Source organism: Sinocyclocheilus anshuiensis, unplaced genomic scaffold, assembly GCF_001515605.1.
Source record: "Sinocyclocheilus anshuiensis isolate Anshui unplaced genomic scaffold, SAMN03320099.WGS_v1.1 scaffold136, whole genome shotgun sequence".
Taxonomy (NCBI): domain Eukaryota; kingdom Metazoa; phylum Chordata; class Actinopteri; order Cypriniformes; family Cyprinidae; genus Sinocyclocheilus; species Sinocyclocheilus anshuiensis.
Genome location: NW_015554074.1, coordinates 325,499 through 332,758, shown reverse-complemented (window position 1 = coordinate 332,758; position 7,260 = coordinate 325,499). Strand labels below are relative to the sequence as shown.

General features: G+C 37.1%; 1 protein-coding gene across 3 annotated transcripts in view; it reads left to right on the top strand.

The window, feature by feature from the left end:
- The window catches only part of LOC107668887 (Krueppel-like factor 12), a 70,624-nt gene that overhangs the window by 53,098 nt on the left and 10,266 nt on the right, over positions 1-7,260 (top strand). For all 3 annotated transcript variants that reach the window (XM_016460927.1, XM_016460929.1, XM_016460928.1), the window contains one exon: positions 4,133-4,268. In XM_016460927.1, coding sequence (XP_016316413.1) covers positions 4,133-4,268 — 136 coding nt within the window. The remainder of the gene's footprint in view (positions 1-4,132; positions 4,269-7,260) is intronic.

Below are 7,260 nucleotides of genomic sequence, written 5' to 3'. Positions count from 1 at the left end.
ATCAAGCAACAAAAGAAAGACAGAAAATCACTCACTGCTCTTGACTGAATCACTTTAGTAGCCCTAATAAAGATGAATCTAAATTTATGTATAGAAATAAATGTCTGCTTGAAAGAATGAAGAATGTGGTAAATAAGTTGTTATAAATAATGCATAATTAGCCTATATAACCATTTGTATTTCATTGAAAAGAAGAAGTCGACTAAAACTAGACTATAACTAAAAAAAAATTCAGATGACTAAAATATGACTAAAACTAAATGGCATTTTAGTCAACAGACTATGACTAAAACTAAATCAAAATTTGCTGTCAAAATTAACACTGCTGTCAAATGGTGTTCGGCCCGAGTGGAGGGCACAAGGGAGCTGTTTGTTGCTCAACCTCTTGTTTATCTGGGAAGGGTGTCTGTCCCAAATGGTTGGGCAGGGCTGGGCATCCTGCTAGAAGAAGGATTTAAATACTGGGTGTCTCACTCAGCTTCAGGGGAGGAAAGAGAGGAAAAATAAGCTTTGCATAATGGGGTGGGGCGGATATTGAAGATGGGTGGCACCGCAAGCAGTCAGGCACATAGCAACATGGACTCCACCCAGAGTTCTCTGGAGCTGCACAGAGGAAATGGGGTCAGACCTGGGCGGGGTCAGTGATGATATGCTTACATGATAGTGACTGACGGTAACATTACCGCTATTTTGAGACACACGTATGAACCTTATGTTCTGAAGTGCACCGATCGCCAATGTTTACACGTACATTTTCACGAATAAATGTTTTCGTCACGGCTGGGAACACAATGGACGGCGCACACTTACGCTTGCATGCGCATACTCGTGTACAGGTTGCCAGGGGGAGGTGGGGAGGGGGTGTGCCCTTCTCCACAGCTCTGTTTCTGGCTGAGTTACCATGGAAACAGGCTATGGCTGGAAACAACAGGAGAAAGAAATCATGGGGTTTGCTTCACCACCTCTTATGAACTCCGCTTTTGTCATTGCCTTTATATGGACATTTTTAAGGAATATCCAGGCGAGCTATGTACTGTAGGTAGAGTGAATGGATTATGGTGGACACAGTCTACAGAGGCAGAGACAGACTGTATTATTATTCGCCGTTGCTGGTTACAGTGTCCATATTATAGATTATATTCAAAATTATTAGTTAAAAAGCTGATTTAGTCAAACAGAATTTATTTAAAGTATATAGCACATTAAAAAGTGCTGCACTGTTTAGTAAAACAAGTTATTCAAATAAATATACAAAAAGAAAATGAAATAAAAAATCCAAATGATACAATTTTAATAATAGTATGCAAATTATAAGTTCTAAAAAGCATTTATTGCACTAAAAATAATCAGGGGAATCAACAATACAATACAAGTATACAAGTATTATTTGAAATCTGTTTTAACATTGATCTAGTACCACATTGACGCAGGGAATGTAGAATATAGTGTGAATGGTTTTGCATTACTTCATATACAGAGGTTGCAAAGCATCTGCTATAACTGATTCGTGTCTAGCCTGAGTAGACAGAATGGAGGAGGAGAGAGAAGAGCTCCAGGCTCTTGTAATGTGTCCAGTTAATCGTTCATTGAAATCTTCCATCAGTTTTGCTGAGCAGTGAGCATTTTTGGCTCTATAAAGTGGATGTTTAAAATACCCTTAGAAAATCATAGAATCAATTTTGTGCTGAATTTGGTAAAGAAAGACTAACAGTAAAAAGCAGTAGGTATAAAGTTAGGCCAGTGCATGTGACGTTTAATGTAATGTAATGTTCTTGAGTGATGGGTTGCACGTCAAAAATGGAATGCTGGTCTGTTCTCATATTGCTGGATCTATGTATGTATGTACACTACCATTCAAAAGTTTGGGGTTGGCAAGATTTTGAAAAATATATATTTTTTAAGTATTTTATGCTTACCATTGCTGCTTTTTTTTTTAAACACCGTAACTACAGTAATTGTGTGAAATATTATTAAAATTTTAAATAACTTTTTTCTATTTTAAGATATTTTAACATGTAATTTATTCCTTTGATGTCAAAGCTGAATTTTCTGTATATATGTATTTGTATTTTTTAAACATTAATTATAACAGTATGTAGTCTGGTTTGCTGATGTCCATTGTGTAGTAGCAGCTCACAAAAACTTGATGGCCCTGATGGTAGAAAATTTGTGGAATCATGATTTATTTTTTTAATTGTGTAATTTTTTTCAATAATCAGTCACACTAAAAAAAAAACTGACAATCGACAGCCCTAATCGTACGTTTTATTTAAAATGTTTTACTTATGAGACCATATAGTTGATATCTTAGGTGTTCCCATCATTTATACAGAAATTCATAAACTGGCAGCATAACTATGTCAAACATCCTGGAAACAAAGGGTGAGCGGCAGCATAGCTCTGTTGTCTTTAGACGCTCTCCGGGCATCTGATCGCCTCGCCTCGCCTGTGCTGGTGACATGCCCGCAGGACACACTGCCCAAGGCCGAATGGGAGACAGCACGGACACCTCTGATCCGGGATCAGGTCTGACAGACTGCTGAGAGAGCAGCGAATTAGAAGCGTAGCCCTGCAGGCTGGGCTAACCCACATAATATTAACATAGCTTGCAGTCAGTGAGAATGCTGCTCTTGTTCTGTGGGGAATGAGATCCAGTAATCAGAGATGGGTGTTCTGTGACTGCCAGTCTAAAACACTGACATATACAGGTGTGTCTGAATTAAAAACCTGTATTTGATGACAAACTCACAAACAAGAACACACCTCAAATGTATCATATGATATTAGACAAAGACAACTGTTGTCTTAGTATTACATTGTAACCAGGTGCAATATAATAAAGCAACAACATTTTCACATTTACATTTATGCATTTGACAGATGCTTCTATTTTACTTTTTACTTTTTTATCAGTTCATAGTATGTCAACAATTCTGTGTTTTTCTGTCAATATGGGGTGCTGTGTGTACATTAATGAGGAAAAAAAATTAACTTAAATGATTTTAGCAAATGGCTGCAATATAACAAAGAGTGAAAAATTGAAGGGGGTCTGAATACTTTCCGTACCCACTGTATATTATGTAAACACAAACTTTTATTTTGGATGTGATTAATCGCGATTAATCGTTTGACAGCACTAATATATATATATATATATATACTGTATATAGATATACATACATATATATACATACATACACACACACACACACACACACACGCCAATCTGGCTTTTTGGGTGAAATATATTTGTAAATTAAACATCAAATGGCTGAGATTCTGTCACTTCACACCAGTGTTGTTACCAGTGTGTTAATTAAAACTATCAAAAATAATTTTCAGTAATTGAAAGAAAGCTGAAATATGCTGAAATATATGTATTAGGTGAAAACTTAAACTTTAAAAAAACGTTTTTTTAATTTAGTTGATAAGGAAACATTTCTCATTTTCATTTAATTTGAAGTACTAAAATTAAATAAAACAACTAAAAAAAACTAATAAAGATGACAAAACAAACAAAAAATTAGTAAAACTTCAAAAAGAAAAAAAAAAGAAAAAAGGTATATACTGCCTTAGTAGTATATGCCAAATTACTGTAGCTGGAAATCCTTTTGTATTGTGCCTGGTTAATGCCAATATGTTTTAATATTACAATATTAATATTGTATTTGTTGAGTTTTATATTTGTTCCCTTTTGGCTCTGTGGACATTTATTAAATAAACTACGATTTCATTTCCACCAACTTAAAATGGTGTACTGTGTTTAACAGCATTCTGTGGTGGAAATTACGTTTTATTGAGCATTTATTGTTTTATTGGGCATATTTAATTTTTAGGCATTTAAAAAGTAGCAGCTATAAACAATGAAGGCATGATAATGGTTCTAAGTTAATGTAACCTTAATATAATAAACAGAAAAAAAAAAGAAATCTGTTCATTTTAATAAAAATCAACCCTTGGGACATTAAAGTGCCAAAAGCTGAAGAAACACCCTGAAATGCTGTGCTAATTTCTGCTCAGTGTCATGTGGCATATTGTGAGCTGTTGAATGGGCCTGAGAATAGCCTTGGGCGGTACGCATATTACAGTCTTGTAACTAACCTCCTCCTCTGTTGTCCTCCCCCTGCGGCAGCACAAACAGACCTCAATGGCCTGTCGCCAAGACAAATCAAAAGTGACAGTGATGATGACGACCTGCCAAACGTGACCTTGGACAGTGTTAATGAAACAGGATCCACGGCACTGTCTATAGCACGAGCAGTCCAGGAGTGAGTATTCTCTAAAGACACACTCTCACAAACACACCAGCATGCACTGGAAATCAAACTTCAACATATGCACACTGACTGTCTTCAGATAAAAAAAAAAACTGTGTTGATGTAGTGCTAATAATGTAGATTCATATTGTGTGTTTGAAGATCTCAACCTTTTCGAGTCCAAACCTCCCTTTGTCCAAGACAGTATTCGAAGGCTATCCTATTTATACTGATGTGTTTCTTGTTGTAAAAAAACCCCTAAAAAATATGATGCCAGTTTAATGTTGTATATATTAAATTTGTAGTGTTTTTAGCATTTTAATTAAGATTATGTAAATATGACTAAATGTAAATAATGTTAAGACTTCTTGGGGCCCTAGTGGGGCTGGCCCTCTGGTTAAGAAATGATAATTATGTCATCATTTACTCAGCTTCATGTTGTTCCCAACCTGGGGTGCATTTCCCAAAAGCAGTTAGGCAATTATGGTCGCAAGTTCTGTCGTTACCAGCATAGATTTAGTGTTTCATGAATCCATAGCTACAGTAAACATCTGCAAACCGCATCGCAAAGTTGTGTGGTTGGAACTATAGCTCTTGACCTGTGCTTAGAAGCATAGTTTCTTGCTAGCAAGACATATGGACTTAAATACATCATGCACTTAAGCAAAATAAGCAAACTGACAAGTAGTGCCATCTATATCTTTCATTCCATATTCTAATTTTCTAATTGTAATTTCATTCTAATCTTATTTTAAGACTTGTAGTTTAAGTGAATTAAAGAGGAACCTAAAAGGAACCTCAAAGTGATGTAAAGCCGGGCACACACTGTGCGGTTTTTAATAGTCTTTACGATTGTTGCTTGTCAGACTATACGAACATGATGATCATGTCATACTGTGGGATCTCGGTTGTCATTAATGTCAGACTGTACGTCAGTCAAGACGCGTTAAAAACGGATGCGTGCAAGAACACTTGTCCGGAGTTTTATATTATCAACCCATACACATTTCAGTGAATGTGAGTTGCATTACATGTGGGGCTGAAATGTTGGCTATCATGAAAAGTATATGAATGATGGCAATACCGGCGCATTTAAGAAGAATAGTGTAAGCAGCACTACACACCCACATGAAAACAGCGGCACAACCGGTGTTTATCATAACAAAGGCAACATATAGGAATTCCATGAGCGCCGGATTTTATGGTGATTAGAAGAAATCTCTAGCATTAATTCTGACCATGGCTTGTCCTGAAAAATGAAGATAGTTTGACGTTCGTCAAAGGAGACTGTGCGGCAAATGTTCTGACACTGCCACAATTTCGTCGGAGGTAAAATTTGATCGCAACGGCCATTAATATGTCGTCAGTGAACATCAAACCAGCAATCAAAGACTAGGATTTTAGCCTAGGATTATAGGAATCTTTTAGGATTTTCAAAATTTGTCTCAGACAACCAAATCGTGGCCAAAATTTCACAGTGTTTGCTGAGCTTAAGGAAACCCGCAAAATACAGCAAATTAAAGGAGAATAAAAATAGCAAAGCAGTCCTCAAATGTTACCTTTGTCATTTACAGCAATAATTTGACATTAATTTGATCTTGAAATGATTATTTAACAGAAGTTACCACTCCACCACCTGTTCGACGTCATTAACGACATTTCTAACCATCGTGGTTCAAATGACGAATGTGCGACAAACTTCCAATGTTTTCGGGAAACAGTTGTGACTAGTTAGTTCCTTTCTCCAACAATACATCGTACTATGATAGTTAAGCAATGAATTACATTGTTGTTTGGAAAACTCACCCCTGTATGACTTACTTTCTTCTGTGGTACACAAAAGAAGATATTTTGAAACAGGTATCCTTTTTTGTCCATAAAGTGAAAGTCAATGGTGTCCAATCAGGGTTGACTTTCATTTCATGGAGAAACACACTCTTCAAAGTAACTTCTTTTGTGTTCTGCGGCTTAAACAAAGTCATACAGGTTTGAAAAGGCAAGAGTGTGAATAAATGATCACAGAATGATCATTTTTGAGCGAACTATCTGTTTAAAGGGGTCATATGATGCTGCTAAAAAGAACATTATGTGGTGTATTTGGTGTAATGCAATGTGTTTATGCGGTTTAAGGTTAAAGGGGTCATATGATGCGATTTCAAGTTTTCCTTTCTCTTTGGAGTGTTACTAACATTTTAATTATATTTTGCTAAAATGAACGAAATGAACGAAATGACTCGAAAAAAGATTCGTTCATTTTGCTGAACAAGACTGAAAGGTCCGAGTCGGTAAAATTATCTGAACTTCCCATCACTAAAACACATACCAGCTTCATCACTGTGTCTGTCACGCGACTCTGTTCCGTGTTGTGATTGGCTGAATACCTCAAGCGTGTGACAGAAATGTTACGCCCCTTACCATACTGTGTTTCCATCATACAGTCTATGGTTTCCATGTGTGTTTTGCGCGACGAGACAAAACCAATAAAACCCATTACAAACGAGGCATTTGTTGCATCCAATGGGGACATAATTACTGATTGTAATGACTTGTACTGTGTTTTTACCAGTGGTGGACAGTAACGGAGTAGTTTTAATTCGTTACTGTACTTAAGTACATTTGTCCTCTTTTGGAAGGCCAAACAAAGTAGTTTCACTTTCACAACGAAACACACAGCTGCTTGAGTTAGCGGCACCCGGCGGATTCGACGAAGGAGGCTTGCGGCAACCACATGTGACGACCCCGGGCTGGACTCCGCTTCGTCCACGGTGAAAGTCGATCCGGCGATTGACAGCGCGAAGTTGATGTTTTTCCTCAGCGATCAGCACGGATCAGCTCTAGTCATGACAAAGCTGATATCGTCCTCTTTTGGAAGGCCAAACAAAGTAGTTTCACTTTCACAATGAAACACACAGCATTCACGACATGGCGGCGGCGGCAACAATACTACAACGAGAATAAAAGTTACGCCTTCTTTCTTTGCGTGAACATTTGGATGGCGTTATGC